This window comes from Meles meles, chromosome 12 (assembly GCF_922984935.1).
Source record: "Meles meles chromosome 12, mMelMel3.1 paternal haplotype, whole genome shotgun sequence".
NCBI classification, from domain to species: domain Eukaryota; kingdom Metazoa; phylum Chordata; class Mammalia; order Carnivora; family Mustelidae; genus Meles; species Meles meles.
Window position 1 is genome coordinate 9338841 of NC_060077.1, and position 22338 is coordinate 9361178.

Consider the following 22338-nt stretch of genomic DNA (forward strand, 5'->3'; position numbering starts at 1 on the left):
CTTTGGGCCCCAGACCTTGTCCTTCTCTGCCTTGGGCTGGTTAGTCACTCTGTCCTGTTAGCTTGCAATGTGCCACTGGAACATTCTTTCTTTCCCAGTGTGCAGTAAGCTCCTTTCTTCTTTTCTGTCACTTCCCCTGACGCCTCAGCTGGTTAATCTCAGCCGACACCCCGACTTACGTCTGGCTCACCATCAGAGGGGGCTCTGTCTGCGCTGGACAGTGCCCATTGGCCTGCTGTCCTGCCGGGACCAGCCTCCCACAGCTTAGGCCCAGACTGTCCAGACCTACGGTCTTTTACCGCCTTGACACTCTCAACGGTCACTTTGACAGCCACGGGCCCCTTCCTGAAAACTCTGGGGAAGAATGTTCTTAGGGAACATAGCCTGCCTTTTGCCTTTCCTGTTCCTGAAATCATATGTCTCTGTCTCTCTTCTTTTGCCTTTTTCAAAAAGATGTTTAGACTCATGGTTTCTTTCAAGGCATCGCAAGGACCTCCCATTACCACCTGACCCCATGTCCTGGGAGGAAGAAGATGGCTTTTTACTGTCGCGCACCCACCCAGGGGGCACAGGCCCAGGGTAAGAGCTGGGTCCTGGACGCGGGTGTCTCAAGTCTTTGTGGCAGCTCCAGAAGCCCTCCATGGGGACGCTGGGCTTTCCGCAGGGACTGGCCCACGAGCCACACATGCACAGCAGCAAAGCAGGTGCCTTTCCTTAAACTGTGGATGGCATGGGGACTGATGGAAGTCCTGGGAAGAAACTGTCCCCAAGCCCCCACCGTCCCCCCACCCCTAGGAGCCAGCCCCGGGCTTGCTGCAGCTCCCCTTGGCGTTACCCCTGTCCCAGCCCCTGTCCCGCGGCCCAGAGCTGTCATTTGAAACTCACCTGGCTCCAGTACCTTCTCTGTTCCCTCTGGTGCCGAGCAAGCGACTCTCTTTAGCGTGACCTTAGAGCTCCTTTAAAATAAAATGTGCCGATTTCTTACGTCCGAGGAAGAGTATTGCCAGGACGTGGAATTGGGGCGAATCGGGATGACACTTCGCTGTCTGTGGACCCCTTCTGGGAGCCTCCATGGCGGTGCCCAGGCTGTTTCACACACGGGGCCAGTGACTCGCTTAATGGGGCAGAGCCTCCAGGGCCAGGTCTCCACTGTCTCTAAACGACTGGTTAAAACAGAGAGAGCCCTGCCCTGCCCCAGGCAGCTGTTAATCTGCCCATTCTAGATGGAACGTGGTTTTCTGTCCTTTCACCTTAAGCAGGAGACCCCAGCACCCAGCCACCTCTTGTACCACCACCATTCACGGTGTCGTCCGCACAGGCAGGTCCGTGCCATGCTGCCCGGAGAACAGAGGCCCCCGGGACTCTACCCCACCAGTGGGGGCTGGTTGGGGGGGGTGGCTCCCAGGGGTGAAATTTCTAGTGCAGGAAGGCTGGGCTTCAGCCGTCCCCAGTGGGGTGTGCACGGTCGGCAACAGCCAAGTGAAGGTGGACTCGCACCCTGGGGGTGGAGGGTGTGTGCGTGCACACCTGTGCATGCACACCTGTGCCTGCAGGCTTGGCTCCCTGCCAGCAGAGGAACCGGCTTCCGAAGGAACCACTCCCTGCCCCTGCATGTCAAGGGTCAGTGGCACCAGGCAGTAACCAGTGGCTTGTAGGACATGGGTTCTCTCCGGCCTGTAGAAGCCACCTGTTCTCGGGTCAGGGAGACAGGAGGTCACGGGGCCAGGGCGGTGGCTCCATTTCTCTCCCATGCCCTGTCCTGTTCCCAGCTCCTTCTCCGTCCATGCCCAGAGCCCCTGAAGGAGGGAGGAAGCCAGTCAGAGGCTTTGATGAGCTGTCACTTTAAGGAAAGATACTCCGGACTCTAGATATAAAAGGAACATACGCAGCGGCCAGAGGAAGACACAGTTTGGAATAGACATCCCTATGGTTTTTCTGATGCGCTCGTTTTCCCTCCCGTGAAGGTAGATGTGTAAGGCATTCCCACCTGAGTCCTGGTAGAAAACGTTCTCACTCTTCCATCTCTCCAGCTGGGGGCCTTCTCTGGCTACGGGAACGCAGATTATTTTTGGAGGTGGCGACATCAAGCTGCACGATACTGTCCTCCTTCCTCCCTTCCCACGAGAGACGGTTAAATTATTCCGGGGAGCCGGCGCTCTGAGGCCAAATACCACGACGGCCGTATCATGGCAACTGTACCTGTCTCCCATTCTAGCACTTTGTTCTGCAGCTGCAGCCGCGGAGAAACTTGGTGGAGAAAAGTCATTATCAGGGCCGGGCAGAGAATCCAAGACAATAAGTGGCCCGGGACCCGCCTGAATCCACAGACTCCCAGGGCAGCTTTTGTTGGCAGGCAGAGAGGGCCCCTCTCTTTCTGTGGTCCTGATTTGTACCCTCAAGACACATTAAGAGCCTGGCCCCGACGGAGCCGATGTGTGCATGGGGAGGTGGCCCGTGAAGAGGCGACCTCAGAGAGTGATCACGCACGGCACCGACTTGTCACGGCGTGATGGGCTCCGTGGTACCTGGCCGTTTGGTGCCAGTGGTGGTCAGGGAAGGCTTCCTGGAAGCGGTGACTCTGCTCTGAGATAGAGCTGTTGAGCAGACTGTGCAGGGAGCAAGGCAGCTCCAGGCGCTCCCCTGCCCAGGCCCTGCGGCCGTGTGGCTCTCACCTGGAGTCTAATGGCGCAGCAGCAGCAGCCCCTCGAAAAAGGACCCTCATCAAGATGAGGCCCACAGATGAGAGCCTCGTGTCTGTCACGGTGCCAGCCGGAAACAGAATTCATGCCACTGCTTTCAGTACTTGGGCGGAACGGGTGCCTGCCAGCTGTGGGCAGGGTCGTGGGGCCCACAGGGGAGCGGCAGGGGATGGCTCCCAGAGACCAACGCAAGGTCGGGGGGGGCCCTCAGATGTCGCAAAGAAAAACACAAAATGCTGGTTTAATTTGAATTTCAGATTTTAAAAACGCTTTCAACAGAGCAGGGTGGGGAGACGTGGGTTTGGTTTTGTTATTTTGTAGTGTTAAGCATGTCACATGCAATACTGGGGACGTAATTATCCAAAACAGTTCCTTGTTCTCAGTCCGAAAATCTTATTTAACTGAGTGTCCTGTGTTTCATCCGCCAGCCCCCAGCACTGGGGGCCAGAGTGACAAGGTGGGGAGTCAGAGAGCTGTTGAGAATGGAGAAGGGGCTGCCTGGGGGAACTGGTGTCAGCGGGCAGAGGTGGTGTCAGAGAGCGGGTTCCGAAAGGAGAGGGACACTGGGAAGAAGTACCCCGACCCCTCTCTGTTCACCCTCCAACCTGCCCACAAGGGAGTCGGGGTGATGCCTTCCATAGCGCATGTGGGCAAATAGATCCGGGAGAGAGGGCAGAGCTGTGTGCGGGTGAGGGCCATATTGGGGGCAGAAGACTTGGCCTAGGAGGGCTCCTGCAGTGGGGTGCTAGATGTAGCCTGAGCTCCCTGGCAGCCTGGGGAATAAGGGAAGAAAGTGGTACCACTGGCCACCATGCACACATGGATCGAGGGAGAACATTCTTTTCTTAGCACTCTACTTTTTAGGAGAGAGGAATGGATTAGCAGTCTGACTATGGTTGGAGGGACCAGTGATTGAACTGTTAATGGCTCTTCTTTCTCCCTTAAAAAAAAAAAAATGCATTGTACAGATGTGTATGATATCTGTTACGTAGAAATGTGTTTATTATACTTATGCATATATATGCTTGTTTTGTGGGAAACTCTCAGGTAGTGTAAAAGCTATAGAAACGTATAGAATAAAGGCGAGTACGTATATTAACTTGGTTCCTCCCGAACTGGAAGCTGAGGGAAGGACTTCGGTACACATAGTGGAGCGGCAGGTGGCCCCGGGAGCGGGGAGGGCAGGATGGGGAAGGCGGTTCACTGCTTCTGAGCCGCAGGACCGGATCCCACGGAGACTCCTGAGCAGTGGACAGAATGCTTTCCAGAACAGTCCCCCATGAGCTCCCCCGGCAGCGTGCTGGCCAAGGACGTCCCCCAGGGCCATGGCTGCCCTGCCCCTGGATGGGCCCCTGGAGGTGGGGGGGGGAGGCACTGGCCGGGAAAGGGAAGCCCGGCTTACACAACTCAGCTGCAGCCTGGGGAGGGGTGTGGGACACAAGGTCCAGCTCTTGGTGCCCCCCACCCACAGGCCGCCAGCACAGCAGAGGTCCTATGAATAGCACACCCCACCCCCCAGTTTTTTGTGGTGGTGTTTTTTTTAACCCTTTGGCACCGGCTTTTTTTTCTTTCTTTCCACTTAATCATATTTCTTGGTGGGGATTTAGCTGGGAGGGCCCTCTCCTACCTTCGCCCCCTGGATAGGTGGCCTCGGCTGCCTTCCTCCTGTTTCTGAGTCCTCGGGGCTGCGACGTGTTTGTGGGTGAGGTCGTGTGTGGTAGCGGGCAGCGGGGAGGAGGCAGCGCCTATTCCTTCTGGGCCCCGTGGCTTGTCACTGCCCCGGCGGGGTGATGAGGCAGGTCGCCCCTGTCCCGGCCCCGCGGAGAGGAGCTGCTGTGGGGATGCCAGGGTCAGCCAGCTGCGATGGCCAGTTCCTGGGAAGCAGCCCCTCACCAGCACCCCTCAGGTGAATGAGGCACCGGGAGGGGGAGGCGGGGAGGGGAGGCCTCGCGGAGCTTTGTACAGACAGACCTCCCTGAAGACCAGTTGACTTGGGTTTTCTCACGGCCTCTGCGTAAGTGCCTCACGATCTAATAAGCCTGATTAAGGCAAACAGATGACTCAGGAGTGAGGAGGTAAAGACCCTGGTTTTCAGGGGGATGGAATTGGGGGTGGCAGTGCAGGGAGGAAGCTCAGAGCCGGGGACGGGGGTGGCAGCGTGGGATTGGGGCCCAGGGAGGAGATGGGGCTGCAGGGGAGTTGTCAGACTTCTGTGATGAGCCTGTGGTGGTTAATTTCATGTGTCGTCTTGACAGGGCCACCAGGTGCCCAGAGCACCTGGTGCGTCTGTGAGCTGATTCACAGCATTTGAATCCGTGGACTGAGTGGAGCAGGCGGCCCTCCCCAGCGGGGGCTGGTGCCGTCCAGTCCGCAGAGGGCCACAACAGAACCGGAAGGCGGAGGAAGGGTGGGTCTGCCTTCCTCTTAAGCTGCAACATCTGTCACCTGCCCGGCAGCCCCGGTTCTCGGGCCTTCCCACCAGGGCTTACACCGCGGGTCCCCTGGTTCTCGGGCCTTTGGCCTGGGACTTATGCTGTTGGGTTCCCTAGGTCTTAGGCCCTTGAATCTGGACTATACCAGGCTCCCTGGGCCTCCAGCTTGCACACAGCAGTGCGTGGAGCTCCTCGGCCTCCGTAATCACGTGGGCCAGTCCCACGTAGTAAACGTCTTTCTACCTCCTGTATCTACGCTGCCACTTCCGTTCCTCTGGAGACCGCCAGTGTGGTCAGAGAGTCAGTGTTTTTGGCTTCCGGGCTGTCTGGCCTCTGCCGCAGATGCACAGTTCCGCTGCCACGGCTCCAGAGCGCTCCGAGGCAAGAAGTGAGCCGTGGTCACAGCTGGAAGCCACGGGCATAGCTAGGAGGCCAAATTCGCCCGTGGACCATGGTTCGCCAACGCCTAAGTCACTTTTTCCTCATTGTCCTTAGAAACGCAAAGAGCCATCCTAGCATCAAGGACCTGAGAGAGTGGGCAGGGGACAGGCCTCACCCTCCTGAACCTTCTAGACACCTGGCAAAGGGCCGGGTACATCGGAGGTCCCTCTCACCTGCGCGGAGAAGCGGACCAGAGAGGGACCCTAAAGACCCATCTCTGTGAGCCCCCATCCCTGGGGCTGCTGTTGAACTTCGGCTCCTTTCCTTGCCGTTAGCTCCCAGCCAGCTTGGTCTCTCTGGAAACACCTGTGTTTCCGTACCCGTAGGAGTCAGGATAGACTCGGGGAGCTGCGGGCACAACCTCGCCCCAGAACGTCAGTAGCTGCGCACAACCACAGCTGGTGTCTGGGGGGCCCATGCCCTCCCCAAGACTCCGGCCACAGCGGGCCTGTCACCTCGGCAGAAGCTGCCACCACGCTTCCTCCTCATCCAAACGGACCGAGGAAGGGGAAGCAGAGCCCACAAACGGCCCTTCTCCTGAGCGCTGCGAGGGAGCAGGGATAAAGCACATGGGGGGCTTTGTGCATCGCCGGAGACACGATAACTTACCTCTCCCTCCTCGCGAACTTTGCGAACAACACTCCTTCACCAGCTCCTGGGACGGACACTGGTTGCTGCGACGAGGCCTCCTTCCCTCTGGCTGCTAGCGCTTCTGCTTTCCCTGCACCTCTGCCTACAGCTCCTCGGTCGTCCCGCAGCCCCACTCCTGGCAGGCCCCGGCAGGGGCGATCCTCCCCACCCCACACACCCCAATGCTCCACAGCCTGACCCACGTTCACACGCAGCCGGCTCACTGCCTGCCCTCTGCCTGCCGCACCCGGAACCTGCCCTTTGGTCTGCCTCTGGTTCTAGGCTGCGCCTGGCCTGGCTTAGACCCGGTGGCTCTCGGCTTCTGGTGACCACCCAATGCACAGCCTCCGCTTCCCCTTCTGTGACTAAATGAACACCTCTGCATTGGTTTCTTTGGCGCCAAACAAATGGGCCTTCTCACAGATCCATTTCCTCCTCCCCCTGCATCTCAAAACTGGCCGGCCACCGAGTCTGAGTTGTTTTATTGTTGTTTTCTTTCCCAGACTTTTAAAAACAATATTTGTCCCAGCCAGGGTAAGTCCTCTCCTCCCCCTCCATGCTGGCAGGCTCGGTGGCATGAATCACTGTCCACGCTCCCTGTCTCCTGCCGTGCCCCTGGAACGGCCTCCCGCACCTTCCATCGATTGGCCGGGGCTGTGGATTTGCCTCTCTCCCCTTCTCGCAGAGCTGCCTTGCTGTCATGCCCTGTGGCCATCAGCCTGGCTTTCTCAGAGGATCAGATGTTGGGGTGACTCAGTTATCTGAGGCAGACCCCAGTCCGAACTGCAGGGGACCCAAAAAGTGGTCACCTCCCAGCGTGGACTTGTCCCACTAGAGCCTCCCAGCGAGACGTGGTGACCACACTTTCTGCCTCTTCCCAGCTCAGACAGATGCTTGGAACTCTCAGGGAGGCGGCGGAGGGCGTCCATCGTGGGTTTTCTGATGTGCTGGGGATCTGGAGTGTTCCTCCTAGTGGCAAGTATCAGAAGCCTCTAGAATGCCAAGCTCTTTAGGAGGCGCCCTCTGTATCTGTCATCATCTTCACGGCCTCTTTTGTGCGCCCTCCCTCATCGGCCTGATACAGCTTCCCACTGACTGGCGGCCTCCAGCTGGGACCGCAGGACTTTGTTCAAGGGCAGAAGTGAGCTCCTCTGCCCAGAGGGGCATCATGTGGCAAAGCCGGAGGAAGAGCTCCACAGACCAGGCCACCAGCTCTCCGACAGATGTCCCCTCGCTGTGTCATGTGCGCCCCGGGAGTGCTGCCACTTCGTGGGGTTGCTTCAGCCCCTGAACAGAGAGCTTCTGGCATGGCGTTGGTACGTGTTATGCATCAGCCTATGCTAGCCCATTCCCCACTCTCTGGGGTGACCAGAAACAGAAAAGCGAGGACTAGTGAGCATCCATTCACACCTTGGTCCGTCAGCAGCCACCAGCCAGTCTCCGCTGAGCCCCTGCTGTGTGGCAGGCACTGTTGGCCCCTTCCTAGGTACTGGGCACTTGCTGGTCCAGCCGGCAAGACAGACACTCATCCTCACAAACAGAACAACAGTTGGCGGGCATCGAGGAACGGGAATGGGGCAGGTGGCCGCAAACACAGGGTCTGCGAGGCCGTCGGGCTGGGTAGGAAGGTCCTCGAGGTAGCATCACGCACCCTGGCCGTCTTGCCCTCACGCCGTTTAGCGGGGCAGCAGCTGGCTTTACAGAGTCGTCTACTTGCTCCTCTGCCGAGTAGGTCCCTAGGCAGGGGCCCAGACACTCAGCTGCTAAGAGCAGACCACCAGCAATGAGCATTCCCCAGTAAGTGCCTTTGACCTCAGCCCTCTCTGGAAATGTTGACCGCTCAGTGGACGTCTTTCTAAAATACGCAGCATCCCCACCTACCCATACACAGGACACCGTGCCCAGGCTGCCGTGCGGCTGCTGATTGGAGCTGTCCGGAGTGTTTGCTCTCTGCCCCCGCAGCTGACATTCCCAGGTGGCTGTGTCGTGTTGTGTGTTGTGTTGTGGTTTAAATATCACGTTTTGGTTTGGGGGGCTAATTCGGGCATTGACAAAATAAGGCTCATGTGGTGCCCCCCTTTTTTTGGTAAATACAGTTTTATTGGCACCCACCCGCACCCGTTCGTCTGCAAACCGTGTGGCTGCTTTCATGCTACAGGGTTGAGTAGCTGCAAAGCCAGAAATATCTACCGTGTGACCCTGTGCAGAGAAAGCGTGCCCGCCCCTGGTCTGACCCACGGCTGGCAGTGATCACTTCTGGAGGCCTGTTAGGCACAGGCCACTATTAACCCCTTGGCCTTTCCCAGCTGCTCTGGGATGAGAAGTTAGCTAAGCAAGTTTGTAAAGTAAAAGTAAATAGACTTTCGGTGGGCAGGGGGCAAGGTCAAGGGCTTTCCCGGAATCAACAGTATGTGGGGTGGTGGCGTCGCTGTTGGTTGCGGGGGTCGGGGGGGTTCTTCCTTCTCGGGTCTCTCGATTCTGGGTGACCGACCGAGAGCATCTATGCGGGCTGCAGAAGCTGTGTGGCTTTATTCTGAACCCCTGGGTCCCTGAGTCTCTGTTCCGGGCCCCGAAGTAGTGGCATCAGCCCCCACCCCGTGTGTGTTCCCAAGAGGGAGCTGAATGGGTTCCCTGAACTCCTGTTGGAGCTCCTGCCCCCGTCCCACCACTTTCTGAAGCTGCTGTCAGGACATCATGGAGACTCGTGTGGATGTCGAGGTCGTGTGGATGGTACTCCTCCGGGGGGTCAGAGAGAGGGGGCCCGGAGGCCATGAGTGGGGCGTATGCATTAGTGCACCCCAGCAGCCTTGATCGGTAAGTAGGAGGTAGGTGTCAGTTACTGAGGCCTGCTGTTTGGCACTTTTTACAGGGGGACTGTCCCTGGCAGTCCTCTAACCCCCCCAGTGACTACACATCCAACTCGCAGGTGACCCCCTAAGATCCCTCCACGACCCAACCAGCTCGGCAGAAGTTCTCTGTACATTTGTAGGATCTTCTCTTCTCGTCCCTTCACGTACTCCTTCTTATGCTGTGACCGTTGCCCCGTTAGGAGCACCTAGAGCCGGCCGTTAGCCGGAGGGCTTAGAACAGTCTAAGACGCATGTGGGAAAGCCGCGTCCAGGCTGATGGGAACCAGCCGGACGTAGTGGGGCTTTCGGATAGGAGGCTGTCCTCCTTAAGGTTCTGGGCACTGAAATGGACCCAAAAGAAATGCAATTGCCAGGGCCCTTTCCGAGTCTGGGGGAGACAGGGCAGGGGCAGGGGTGGACACCGAGGGCAGGTGGCAGGTGCTAAGAAGTTGAGTGGCCACTCGTAATTCAGCCTTCTCAGGAAGCCTGGCCATGACCTGGCAGCAGGCGGCATGGTGAGGGGCTGGTATGGGCCAGCGATAAGGGACGCCTCCTGCTCAGCCCCCCCTGGGGTCCTGCTGCCCACTCTGTTTTGCACAGGGGGTCACCCTGGCTTGTCCTGCCTCACTCAGACCCCAGGGACCAACAGTGTAATCCCGCGTCAGAGGCTTCTGAGTTTGGTGCTGGCTCGGGGCTCCGGGGTTCATCCCTCAGCGGTCCCTGCTGGAGCAGCGGCAGGTTTGGGCAGAGGGGAAGGTGTGGAGGGCTCTTTGGGTTCCAGCACAGCAGTGACTTCCAGAGTTTCTCCACCCACTTTGATATTTTCTGGGGTCACCGTGGAGATAGCACACTTGGCAGAGATAATAACACTGAGCAAGAGACAGGCAGATCCGTTCTTTAACCAGATTTAAGCCAACAAGAAAGAGGCTGGGTTTTCTTTTTTTTTTTCCTTTTTAATTTTTTTTTTCCCTTCCTCCGCTCCAACATTTCCTGTACTGAGGATAATGACACCAAAGGGTGTTAAATTGGTTCTGAATGTCCACCTCTGGCTGGCCACATTCTTGTAACGATTTCATTAGCCTGAATTATCCACTTTATTTTCTTGTAATGGGATTAGCTGTACTTGAGGCAGCTGAAGACCAGGGGGGAGAAAGTGGGGGAGCGCGTCCGCTGTGGATTTCATTAACTCACCCCAGCAGAAGCGTGGAACTGACCAGAATGTGCGCCCCAGGCCAGGGGTGGCGTCCTGACCCTCTCCTTCCGAAAGGAAGAAGGAGCACAAGCTGTTCCAGTGGGCTAGCTCGGCCCAAGGGAAAACAGGGGTGCCTGGGTCTGGCTGAGGGATGCCTCCCCGGGGATAGTTTCTTCCAATTATCTTGTAAAACTGGTGGGTCATGTGGGTAAGATGGAGAGCTGCTGCTTTTTTTCCCGGGCACCAAGAATCACAAGATCACATCTGGCTCTCTCAGCTCTTGGCTGAGAACTCCTGGGGGTCCACCAGGAGGGGCCTGCCTGGCCCAGCCTGCTCTTTCGCAGCTTCAGCCTGAAACCCCATAAGGGCTTGGAAGCCATCCCTTGCTTGGCACCAGCGCAGATCCTTTTAATGGTCGTGAGCACCCTTGTCTAGAGCTTCCATTTCTTCATTCCTGTTAGGCGCCAGGAATCCTGGATCCAGTAGCCTCGTAGGGTGGGACCATCATTTCTCAGGTGAAGAGCCGAGCGTCGGGAAGGTGACATCACGTGTAGAGCTGGGTTCGGAGCCCATGTCTGACCCCACACTTCCGTTCTTTCAGGGATGCTGGGACTTAGCCCCTCATGGTCAAAACTAGACCTCTGTGGCAGCTCCCCACTTTCAGAGCCCTGGGCGAGGTAGAAGCTTTGCCTCAGTGTGTGCGCTCCGGCCTTCCATAATCATTGCCTGACCTTCCTTCTCCCAAATTGTATTCCACAGCTGTGTCCCAAGAGATGCTAATAGGTTTTCTTGTTTGGGGGTAGGAAGGGTCAATGGCCAGATGAATTTGAGAAGTACTCTGTCTTCTCCCTCACCCTTCCAGATCCACCTTCCATGCACCTAATACCTTAAAAGCACTGACAAGGTCTGCAGCAGAGAAGCTTGCTGAACTCTGTTTAACCAGCTAGCTCTCAAATTTACTTAATTCCAGAAGCCATGTTACACAAAATACCTCTTAACATCTTTCAGGACAAACTTGGAAACTACTGTTTTTAAAGAGTTGGTCACCTTTGGTCTTAGAACTATTTTTATGACATCTGCTTAAGGACAATATTCAGGTTCAGCAGACAGTATCCAGCCTTTAGTGGCTTCTCAAATCCTTCAGCCGTGCACAGATGGACCCCCGCTGGTTAAGAGCACAGGCCTTCCAATCTCCTCCAGCCTAGGGCTGAGTCCTGGCTCTACCATTTAATATAGCCTCGTGAGTTTTCCGTTAAGTCCCGTAAGCAGCCGAGCCTTAAAAATAGGCCCCTAACCCCTGCGTCACAGGATTGCTGAGGAGGCCATGGAGTTATACGTGGGATATATGTATATACAGTGCCTGGCCCATTGTGCGCCCTCAACGGGTGTGCCTCCAAAACAGGCCTGTAACAGTCCATCAGAGGAGCAGGAGAAAAACATTAGAATTTCCGTTTCTACTCGTGTTTTATCTTTCTTTCAAATGGCCTAATTTTTCCGTTTTAATGGTATGTATATACAGCAAACAGCAGTACATACGTGCATTTACAAATTGTACATATATGGGGGATGAATGCTCACGACTGTTTTACAGAGAACATGCATCGAGCCCAGGATAAAAAAAAAAAAAATTGAGAATGACTGGCTTCTACATCACTGAGAAAGAGGCTATGCCCTGTGGGGGCGAGAGTGCGTCTGGCCCACTGTTCTTTCCCAGCACGGAGCTCAGCGTCTGCACTCAGGACGCGCTCTGGAAATAGTTGCCCAAGAATGAAGGACCCGTAGTAGCTGCATGACAAGGCACGTTCACATTGCTTCCACGCCTCAAATCTAGGTCTGGGTCCTGGAGGATGAGGGGGTGGTTGGGGGGAGTGATTCCTTCAGTGAATGTGTCGCCGAATGTGGTCCATGCCTGGAGTAGACGCTGGAGAGCAAAGTGCACTGGGAAGACCCTCTCTGTCTCCCGGAACTTAGACCCCCCCACCCCCCGCAACCGCCGGGGCCACATTATGTGAACCCAAGCCAGCGAGGGGCCGCTGGGCTGCCAGCCGCCGGGAGAGGCCCAGTCCTGGCTAACAAGGAGGGGAGGAAATTTCATCACTTTGGAAGCAGAACAGCCTTTCTGATCTCCAGAACCACAGCAGAACAGGAACTCAGGTGTGCGGGTGATGGACAGGCCACCCATAGGCTGTGTGTGTTGCACTTCATGTCACGGTGTCTAAAATGTTTTGACTTTGTCACTGATATTTTTCTCAAAAGTATCTAGAGAGTAGGACAGTTTAGAAGGAAGAGAAGAGCTGTCAGTCCCGGACCCAGGCATCCAGCTGGCCGTCCAGACTGGGGCTGAGTGGTCCCTGCGCCTTCTGGTGGAGCAGGGATCCTGAACCTAGAGCAGGTTTCCACTCCCCTTGCGTGTGCCTGCGTGTGCTCGCTCAGTCGCTCTCCTCCTTCAGTCCAGCCTGGAAATGACTCGGCCCGGGTCACCTAGCTGGTAAAGGCAGAGTCAGGCCAGAAGCTTCCATTCCTCAGGGCCACATGCCCTCCTTGCGGGAGCCTCTCGAGAGAGTGTGGGCCCTGCCTGGAACGCAGGCCCCGACTCTGACTCAGAGATACCATTTAACTGCTCGTCCCCAGGAGTCCTCATCTCGAAAATGAGAGGGTCACGCTTGCCTGGAAAGGACCCCATGAAAGGCTATTGAGAAAAGCTAAATGCTGTCCTCCGTGCTTCCTTTCTCACTTTCTTGGAAACCGGGCCATTTTTCAGCCTCCAAGAGGCCAGAGTGAAAGGGAGGATTGCTCTGATGGAAACGAGGTAACCTTTCCACATCCGGCTCTCACCGCGATGAGTGGTGAGTAATTGGAAAAGTTCGGTCTAAAAGCCACCCTTTAAAAAGAGAGTGAGAGAGAATATAAGAGGAAAAAACTGCATGCCCAAATCGGTCTCGGTTAAACCTCTTCGAAAGCCAGTGCCCAACGAGGCTTCGGTCCACGGGGTACACACGCTCCCTGGCTTAGCCTTCTTCGGGGGGGGGGGAGGAGATACCGGCTGCGGCAGGCCAGCCATGGCCAGGCTCCCTTGGCAGAGGCTGTCCGGAGGGAACCTCCAGAGATGTGTCTTCTCTGACCCAGCGGGGCTCGATTCTGAAGCTCACTGGCCTGTTCCTAGACCCCTGGTAGATCCTTGAGCCGGCCTCATGTTTGTTTGCCGCAGTGTATGCACTATAATCGAGGGGACGCACGGGGGTACCTTCGAAGGAGCGGTTCCCCCGAGGGCCGCAAGCTCCTGTAATCACCTGTGGTATGTGAAGACGCAACCTCAGGACAGAAGGACTGTGTGTTCTGCCTCCAGATGTGACTGTGTGGCCCCAGTAGCCAGTGCTTGGTCAGGATAGGGACCTGGCCCTGGGGTGGGACACTGAAAGCCAAACTCATGACAGAGTGAATGTGAGAGTGTGTGCTAGGCACGGGCCTGGACTCTGCAGACACAACGGGGACTCAGAACCCAGCCGTCTTGGAGTGTTCTTTCTGTTTCTAGAACAGAGAGGGGAAAGACAAGTAAACAGGTCATTTCCAACAGTGCTCAGATATGACAGAGTGCCCTGTGAGGTAGGGAACAACATTGGATGGAGCGGCCTCTTCGGAAAGGGGGGCGTTTGAACTGAGATCAAATGACAGGAAGGAGTCGATGGTGGGCACATCAGGATAAGGAGAGGTCCAGGTCATGAGAAGAGTGGGGTCAGAGGTCCTGAGATAGGCATAAGTTCAGCCGTTTGGGGATTAGGAGGAAAGCCAGTGGTGTTCAATTAGCTTCTTTCCCCCTGTGTGAGATCGGAGGGTTGGACAAGCCTGCTTGATCGAAGACTTTGGTTTTGGACGCATTGCAGAAGTGGGAGGTTGGGGTGTTGGGCCCTGCACCCACGTCTCTGTGTACTGTGGAAATCACCTATCGTAGACAATAGGGGAATGAGTTTGTCTCTCCGAGCCTCAGTTGGGGCCCTTATCCGCATGGAGACTGTTAGGAAGGCCACAAGACGAGACACCAGGCAAAGCAGCTGCCCACCTGCCACGTTCACTCCTCTAGTGGGAATCACTGGTGGGTCCGCACGTTCACGGGGAGACCCTTTTGTAGGATGGTAGGCACAGAGGGGAGAGATCAGGAGCCCTGAGCTGTGGCCCCTAGTCGGCCGAGATAAGAGGTTTGATTGCAGAGTCCTCTTGTGTCTGCAGGATGGGGGGGTACCCTGCTTGCCCATCAGGCGAGTGTCCCCTGAGAACAAGGTTGATGTCTAACCCACAGTTGCCTCCCTCCTGGCACCTGGTACACAGGGAATGTTGGGCTGGTTGTTGCTGCACAAGACAGGGCTTGTAAACACTGAGTGATCAGAGGTACAAGGGGACAAGCCACCTGCTTAGACCCCCTCTCGGCTCATTGCCACCTGTGGGACCTTGGACAGGACGCTCCACCCCCTGGTACATAAGGACTTGCTGAGTGACCTTGGAGAAATCCCATGACTTCTGAGACTCATTCTCTGCACTGACAGAACGGGAGTGGCAGTGCCCAGCTCCTAAGGCCATTGGGAGGTCGTGTCCAGCAGATGTTCCACGTGCTGGGGGGCCCACAGCCTGGAAGTCCCGGGGGGACGGATGGATATGCTGTGTGTGTCGGAAAATTGGTGCTGGTGGTAGGGGTGTATTTGAAAGCCTTCTTTTGCCAAGAGATTTAGCCCTTTTTTCTTACCTCCAGAAGGAAGGGAAAGAAGCCTGGGGTTTATTCTTACCACAAACCACCCCTTTATCTTGTCGAGACCATGCTGTTGTGTGACTCTGGGTCCCTTGGGTGACAGCTGGTATTTTTTTTCCCCCTCAGCAGTGCATTGAGCGCAGGTGGAAGAGAAGTCATGCCAACAAACTTCCCCACGTGACTCGGCACTTCGGCTGGGCTGCGGGTTCCTCTGGCAGATCCAAAGAGAAGAGTGATCAGGACTTAGGTCCTGGGAGCAGAGGGGCTGAGGCTCTTCTCACTTGGTGTCAGCATACAGGTCAGAGGGGCAGGCCAGCCTCCCTGTCAGCTCATTAAGCCCCAGAACCCAGGCACCAGAGCAGCAGCACGACCGTCAAGGTCTGCATCTCTGGAGGGTCCTCTCCGCCTCCCGCTCACCTCTCCCCTTGCTCTCTTCTCCTGATCCCATCCCTTCAGACAAGGAGGGGAGCAGGAGGAGGATTCATCCCTTTTCAGGAGCAGAACCAAAAACCCCAGCCAGGGCTAGAGTCCTATTGGGGGGTTCGCAGTGAGCGTGGAGGGAGGAGACCCCCACATGCACCCACAGCACACACATACACACACGTGCGCGCACACACACACGTATTGTGTCTGCATTCAGGCCTGTAGTGCAGACCTGATTTGCATGCCCAGACCTGTTTGCGAGGGCTGGGCATAATTGGCTCGCCTCGCTCAACACCTCGCACCCCCTCCCACCTCTCCCTCCCCTCGCTCCCTCCCACCCCTACACATCTCGGAAGAAATTAGAAACGTGACAACAAACTCCAGTCGTGGAAAGCCCACCGGTGTGTGCCGGCAGTCCTGCGCTGTGGGTGCGGCAGAGGGGGTGGGGCTGCGGCGTGGGGAAGTAATTGGTGAACCCAAGGTGAATGAAGTAATTGGAAAAGTGAGGTGTGAGTTTGTTATGAAGTGTGAGCGTGGTGGGGGAGGGAAGGAGGGCCGTGTTTAAAAGCCCGGTATGTCCTCTTTATTCACAGCTTCTGATACAGTAATTGCTATTTTGTGGTTTCTATTATCTACACAGTGGGGAGCGCACGCGGCTCCTTCCCCGAGCGGCAGGGTCTGGGCTGGGTGGCGGGGGAGCTCCTGGGTGCCCCGCAACTTCCCTCCCTCTCTGGTCCCCTGGCGGCCCTGCCCGGCCTCCCCCAGTTGGCGGCCTCTGCTCCCCAGAGACGAGGGTACATGCAGAACTTCCTTCAAAAGCCACTCTTAAAAATGGCTCTGTGGACCTAACTGTCAGATAAGAACCTTAGTAATGGCTGGTATTTATATATCGCTTATCTCCAAGGAGCTAAAGGTACTTCATCGATTTTTCCCCCCAACCTTTTTTTTTTTTTTTTTTTTGCTTTTTAATTCGCTTTCGGTATCGCGCCGAGATCATTAGTACCAGCCTTATATTATCCCGCACAGTCACACAAGCAACCGGAGCCGGCCGCCTTCCCAGCATTGTTCTCGGGCTGGGGAAGGGGTGGCCGGGGGACAGGTCCCGGTCGCCTGGCCGCTCCGGCCTCTGGTTTCTCTTCCCTGGGGGATCCAGGCAGTAACACTGCTGCCCCACCGTTGTTACACCTGGAAACGATGTGTTTAAAAAAGGCCAAGCACCCCACCCCCACCCCCGGGCGCCCGGTCATCGGTGGCTGGTGCCACGGCAGCAATCATGGTGTCTCGAAGCCTTGCCCGTTCATTTCAGGGCTTTGCAGACATGGGGAAGCGCCTTCGAAGATCTGACCCTAATCTTGCAGCTGTCCCTCAAGGTCTGGCTCTCTCTCGTGCTGTTCTTAGAGGAAAGGAGGAAACATGCTCACCGGGACCGTTTCCCAGGTCCCCTTGAAGAATAACGGGATTTCTGAAGCTGTGTTTTGTGCCGTGCAGACAGGGGTTGCGACCTCCCCGAGGCCCCCCAGCTGCCTGAGACAGAAGCCCCGGAGCCGTGTGCTTGGTCCCTCGTGGCTGCAGGGTCCCCCTCTGCCGTGGCCCACCCCCCACAGAGCTCTGAGATGCCATGTCTCCAGGCCACATGAGCACACCGCCTTCAGCCTCTCCTCATCAGCTTTTCTCTCTACCTTTTAATTATTTTCCTTGCCTTTTTCCGGACCCTGAGCTGCTTGCCATGCACAGAGCATCCGCAGCTCGTGGTGTGCTACGGAGGGAAGAGTGCACCTCGGCCATCTCCCCCCCGCCCCATTCTCTCATGTACACACTCACATCGGCTAACTCACCACAAATTAGATGGGGCTACGAAGAAATCTGGTCAGAGGCCATCGGGACCATCAAGGGACAGGACTGAAATCCCTGCAGGCAGAAGCCGCCGGTTCACACATGGCAGGAGCGGAAGGAACTGGGACTCAGTCTCCCTCTCTTGCCGTGGGGTGTTGACTAAGTCATTGGATCCCTTGGAGTCCACGCAGGCCACTCCCAGCCACCCCGCTCCGCCTTTACACCTCCGAACGAGACCCCCAGTCCAGAAGGTGGCCAGTCTGCATCCAGGTAACAGAAGGACCACGAACCACTTCAGGGGAAGGAAAGCCCTGTCTCATGTCCTCAACCTGCCCCTTTCTAGCCTAAACCGCTGGCTCCCTGAGCTCAGTCTCCCCATCCGTGAAATGGGGGTAGCAAGACTACTAAGGAACACGTGTGCTATTTGTACACACCCCGTGGCCCATGCCACGTCCCCTCAACACAGCCCTCGGGATGTCGGTGGTAACATACCAGCGGTCGCGTCTACGGCCTGGGGCTACCGTGGGCTTGTCTGTTCAGTCCAAAAATGTCGCCAAGTGTCCCCTCCAGGCCGGGCAGCGGGCTCCTAGCTGCGGATCCCCTAAAGGGCAAGATAGATGTGGTTTCTGCGGTTGCAGAACTGAGCACCCGCCTCGGAGTGGTGGAGAGCGCATCGGCGTCCACACCACAGGGCCCTAGTAGAGAAGCGGGCTGAGCCCTGACTGTGGGGGGCCGTTCAGGCCAGCCCGGGGCGGGGCGGGGCGGGGGTGGGGGTGAGCAAAGGCTGCTTGGAATAAGCAGTGGTGAAGCCAAAGGAGCCTGGGGCGGGGCCGTCACACCCTTGTCCGCATGGCCCCCGGCCTGGGAGGTGCTGGCTGAGGCCTTCTCTTACCTGCTGAGTCTGAGTGCCGTCACCGTCATCGTCGGGTCCTCCTGGCCATCAGACGCAACATCCCTGCGGTCCCCACATCTCTCTGAAAAACCCGGAGCCAACAGACCGTTTGCCTGAAGGAGCCTACTTGGAAATTCCTCTGGCCACTGCCCTCTCTGGCCGCGGCTCCCACAGAGGAAGAGGCAGTGCGTGTCATGGGACGCTTTGGCCTTTAGGTGGCAGAATAAAGCAGGCTTTGCAGGCTCGACTCCGCCGGCCCTCCCACCTCACCTTCTTGCTTGTCCCCACCTGCCCAGCCTCCTGGCACCAGCCGCGCCCCCTCGCGCCCCCTCCTCAGAAGGAGCCAGAGCCTCAGCCAGGCTAAGAAGACTGACAGGGCTCTGAGGCCTACCCCCTCCGGCCCCTCCCCTCCCGGGGAGGCCAGCCTCCTCGCTAGCCTAGGGGGAGCTGCTGGGGGAGCTCCGAGGAGAGACGTGCGGATTCATTTTGAGGAATCATAATGCCACATTTACACACCATCCTGCCTTCGGAAATTGGGCTGGCAGATGCCTGGTCATGCTGGTGGGGCTCCGGGTTCGCGCCTCGGATTTAGCTTATATGATTTCACGAGAGCTTACGGCCTTTACTGTGTTTTTACCCAATCGGTCTTTGGCCCCGAAGCATCCTCGGCCGCTGAGCGTGTGCGCCGTGTGCCCAGCCACCCGCAAGTGTGCGCAGCTTTTCAAATAAAATAACACCTCTTCAGATCCCGTGCACATTAAATATTTATCCGCAGCAATTTGTGCATAGATATTTGATAAATGGACATCGGGATAGGGTTGGGGTGGGGGGAGCGAGACGGGAGAGCCAGAGAGGCCTGATCCTTTTGTCCGGGAATTTCTCGAACGTTGATTTGGGAGGAGAGGGTGGGGGAGAGGGCAGGGGATGGTCCAAGCTGTGTTTACCTGTTTGATCCCTGCCAGGGGGAGCCAAGCCATTTTCTCCTCCAAAGCTTTGCCTGACTTCGACTTTGCAGATATAGAAGCTATAGCCCAGAGGGAGGGGACATGGGGTTTAGAGGGAGTAGCTGTGTGTCGTTCCGGCACGGAGCACTGGAGAAACATCCCGGGGCCCGGGGCCGGGAGCAGAGGCTCATCCTGCTCGCTCCACGCAGGCTTGCCGTGTGCTCAGCGCAGCCATGCGGGCGGATTCAGGTCAGGAGACCCGCTGACTCGGCGTCCGGATCCCAGGCTTGTGCACATGAGCAGCCCTGTGCCCTGGCCACGCGTGTGCAGGGCTGCATTCTCCCAACCCCCGCCCCTGCCAGATAGGCCCACGGGCAAGGGGAGGCCGAGTGTGCCAGCCTGTCGGAGAGAAACCAAACATTCTTCGCCAGCATCTCCAACCCGATCATCCCTCCCTGCACAGCGTGATGGCTGGAATCTGAAAGGGAAGAGGAGAACAGTCATGGCCCCGAGCATGTGCTGGCCAGTGGGGAGGCAACCCTGTTGTATGGTGCACGCACGTGCATGTGCGTGTGTGTGTACACGCGCGTGTGCCCCCTCAAGTACTTCTAACCAGAAAGGATTCGTGTGTGAGAGTGGGTCCTGCCCTCCCACACATACCCCAGCCCCTTTGCAGGCCTCCATTCTTAAGCTGCTGCGTTTTGCCTTTTGTTTCTAGCACCTTCGGGGAGCTGAAGACCGTACGCTTGCCAAAGAAGATGACCGGGACGGGCACACACAGGGGGTTTGGCTTCGTGGACTTCCTCACGAAGCAGGATGCAAAGGTGAGACGGAGCCCTCCCCTGCCCACCCCCCCTTCTGTTCTGGGCCCTTAGTAGGAGAAGCAGCTAAACCTCTTAACGGATGAGGGCTTGTCACTGCCCCGTGTGGTTCTCCTGCTTATTCCCTGACCCTGCTAATTTGTGCAACTCTCTCGGGGGAAAAAGGCCCTGGGTTTTGTGCTTGGAGAAAGGGGCAGCTCTGTGTCCCCTGCCCTCCGTCCCTCCCCAAAGTGACATTCTCAGGAAACTGGGGATACAAAGTAGGGAGGCCAATGGGCTTCCCAGGCCTCCCCAGCTCAGACAGAGCTCCCTGGTCACGAGCGCCCGGAGGCAAATAGCATGGGAGAGGCCGTGCAGCGTGGCAGGGGCCGGGGACCAGCACTTGGGAATGGGGACATGTCCACAGGGACCCACACGTGTTTCCCCTCAGCTTCCCACTCGTGGACAGGGCCTCTCCGTTGTGCCAGTTATAGGTGAGGTCATCCCAGGCATGTGTACAAGCACGGGTACAGAATTTTCCAGGCTCCTTGGAGACAATCTTTCGCTTTGGAAACAAGGCAGCCTCTCGGATTGGGGCACGGGGCAGCACGGGGCTGGGTAGGGGAGTGGGGGTCGCTCTTGTGGGTGCGGGGCCCAGCCCAGCAGCAGGTGTGGGATGGGGGAGCCAAGGCGGTGTGATCAGGGGTCCAGCTATGTCTGGGGGCTCCCTCAGGAGCCTGTGCCTTTCCCCTCTACTGGCCTCCTCTTTCCTCAAGGGTACGGTGAAGCGACAGGCGGGATCCCCTCCTCATGTCACAAGGTGTCCTTCGGGAAAGCAGGGGTGTTGGTTAGAATCACCCGTTGGCTTTTAGCGAGCTGCCGTCACCAGAGGCCCGGTGGGTGGAGCCAAAGGTGACATCTCAGGGACGCAGCTGCAGCCTTTGTGGGCCCTGGGAACACGCACAGGCACAGAGGGCACTCCTGGGACCTCGGGGAGCCTTGCCAGCCACCTTTGTCTCGGCGTCTTGAACTCAAGTGCCTGTTTTGTTGACACGTGGCCGCATTTGTCCGGACATCTGCTCCCCTTTCTTCTCAGCTGGCAGCCTTTCCCTTGCCTCCTGTCCGTGGCAGCAGGGGCAGCACCCCCTGTGTGCAACAGGCCCTGCCTGGCCTCAGTTCCTGTCAGCAGGGACCCGCATTGGGGGACCCGTGTTGGCTCGGAGGGCAGTCGCAGAGGGCAGCCATCCAGACCGCTTTCCTGTCGGCGGCTTGGCCTCCCGAGCCTGCCCCACACCCCAGGTTCCTCAGCTGTAAGACGGCAGTGGGAACCAGGTCCCGGCCTCGCAGGGCACGAGCGGACGGCATGCGTGAGACCCTGGCATGCTGCGCTGGAGCCCAGAGAGTCGTTGCCTCGCCGTGCCCTCCAGCCCTGCCGCCTCGAGGGCCGCTGTGCCTTCGTCCCAGCTGGAGGGGAGGGAAGCCCAGGGCGGTGTTTTCTCCCTGGCCTTCCATCGAGCTCTAGGCTTCTGAGGGCTTGGACAGGGAGGGTGCTGAGCTGTTGTTGTCGCCTGTCTGGTAATGGGGGTCCTGCGTGAGATCGTGAGCGGGGGAGAAGAGGAGGGGGAATCTACTCCCCACCTACAAGAGCTGTGTCTTCCAAGGGGGCTCATTACAGCACGACTCAGAAGCCGTCCTGCCGGAGTTGGAATGCCAGCCCCGCCACTACCTGTCGTGTGACCTGGGGCAAGTGCCTTGCATTCTGTGGGCCTCGGTTGTGAGACGGTGATAGGGCTTTCCTCATCCAGTTGTCATGAAGTTCAGATGGGGCGGTGTTCTTAGGAAGGCGCTGGCCCTGGGAGCTCCGTCTGTTAGCTGCAACAAGGAGGAAGGTGGTGACGAGGGCGCCGATCTAAGGAGGAGGAGGGATGGGACAGAACGGACAGAAGAGGTGTCCGAGCCCCGTAGCTGGAAGGCAGTCGTCTCAGCCACCTGTCTCCGGGGCAGAGGCTGCTGTCAGAACGGACGTGGCTGTTGGGGCTCGAAGGTCAGACCAGGCTCGGGCTCCTGGCCTCCCGTTCTGTGTGCCGCATCGCCAGGACATGGTCGGGTCAGCTGTGTCCTCCGGGATCCCTGGGACAGAAGGGGCCCCTCAGTTAGATGGGGCAGGGCGAGTGCCCGGCTGGGCAGCTTTTGTCACCAGAGCCGGGCTTCAGAAGCTATTTCCCAAGGCCCACCAGCCCAGCCCTAGGGATTCGTGCAAGGGGCTCCTCCCCCTCCACCCCTACCCCGCCTCCCATCGTGGGCTCCAGGAGGAGAAAGGGCAGCTGAGGACAGGGAGGACTCGACCGGCAGCCCCTCCGGGATTGGGTCCTCCCGCCCCTTGGCTCTGACAGGCGGCCAGCCAGGCTCTGGGGCCACTTGTGGCCCTCGCGTCCCCCTGCAGCAGCTCTCCCCTACGGCTGCCC

The 22338-nt window shown here is 57.6% G+C and overlaps 1 protein-coding gene across 1 annotated transcript in view; it reads left to right on the forward strand.

Annotated features, from left to right (window-relative positions):
- RBM19 (RNA binding motif protein 19) overlaps window positions 1–22338 on the forward strand; it is a 120084-nt gene that overhangs the window by 67596 nt on the left and 30150 nt on the right. Inside the window, exon 22 of the mRNA XM_046025706.1 lies at window positions 19792–19897. Within this exon, the coding sequence (XP_045881662.1) occupies window positions 19792–19897 (106 nt within the window). The remainder of the gene's footprint in view (window positions 1–19791; window positions 19898–22338) is intronic.